Source organism: Gekko japonicus, unplaced genomic scaffold (assembly GCF_001447785.1).
Source record: "Gekko japonicus isolate JY-2015 unplaced genomic scaffold, Gekko_japonicus_V1.1 scaffold119734, whole genome shotgun sequence".
Taxonomy (NCBI): Eukaryota; Metazoa; Chordata; class Lepidosauria; order Squamata; family Gekkonidae; genus Gekko; species Gekko japonicus.
The window spans coordinates 1-344 of record NW_015279736.1 but is presented as its reverse complement, the minus strand read 5'-3'; the positions used below and the strand labels follow the sequence as shown (position 1 = coordinate 344).

Sequence of the window (344 nt, the reverse complement as noted above, 5' to 3'; positions counted from 1 at the left end):
GATGCCGAGCCCCCCCACGTCCTGCTTGACGATCCGCACCGTGCGCTTGATGTTGGTGAGCGAGTCCGGGACGAGGGCGCAGGGCTCGCCGCCATTCAGCTGCACGGGGCTGGGCGGGGGCTGCAGCGGCTCCTCGGCGCCCTTGCTGGGGCTGACGCTCAGAAAGTCCTCGGACAGCGTGACCAGCACCCGCAGCCACTGCTCGCCCGGCGCTCGCAGCTCCAGCAGCCCGCTCTTGGGCGCTCTCCGGCCGGCCGCCATCTTCAGCGCATTCCTCGGGTACACCGTCGCCGCTGCGCCTCCTCCTCCTCCTCTTCGCCGCCCTCGCCGCCGCCTCCTCCTCC

At 72.4% G+C, this 344-nt stretch overlaps 1 protein-coding gene across 1 annotated transcript; it reads right to left on the bottom strand.

The window, feature by feature from the left end:
- Positions 1-3: 3 nt before the first annotated feature.
- Positions 4-339, bottom strand: LOC107125494 (alpha-1-syntrophin-like; the record flags this gene model as incomplete). The annotated part of the gene is made up of 1 exon (XM_015428912.1): positions 4-339. A coding segment is annotated over one exon (336 nt), but the record flags the coding sequence as incomplete, so codon positions are not given.
- Between the last annotated feature and the right edge of the window lie 5 nt (positions 340-344).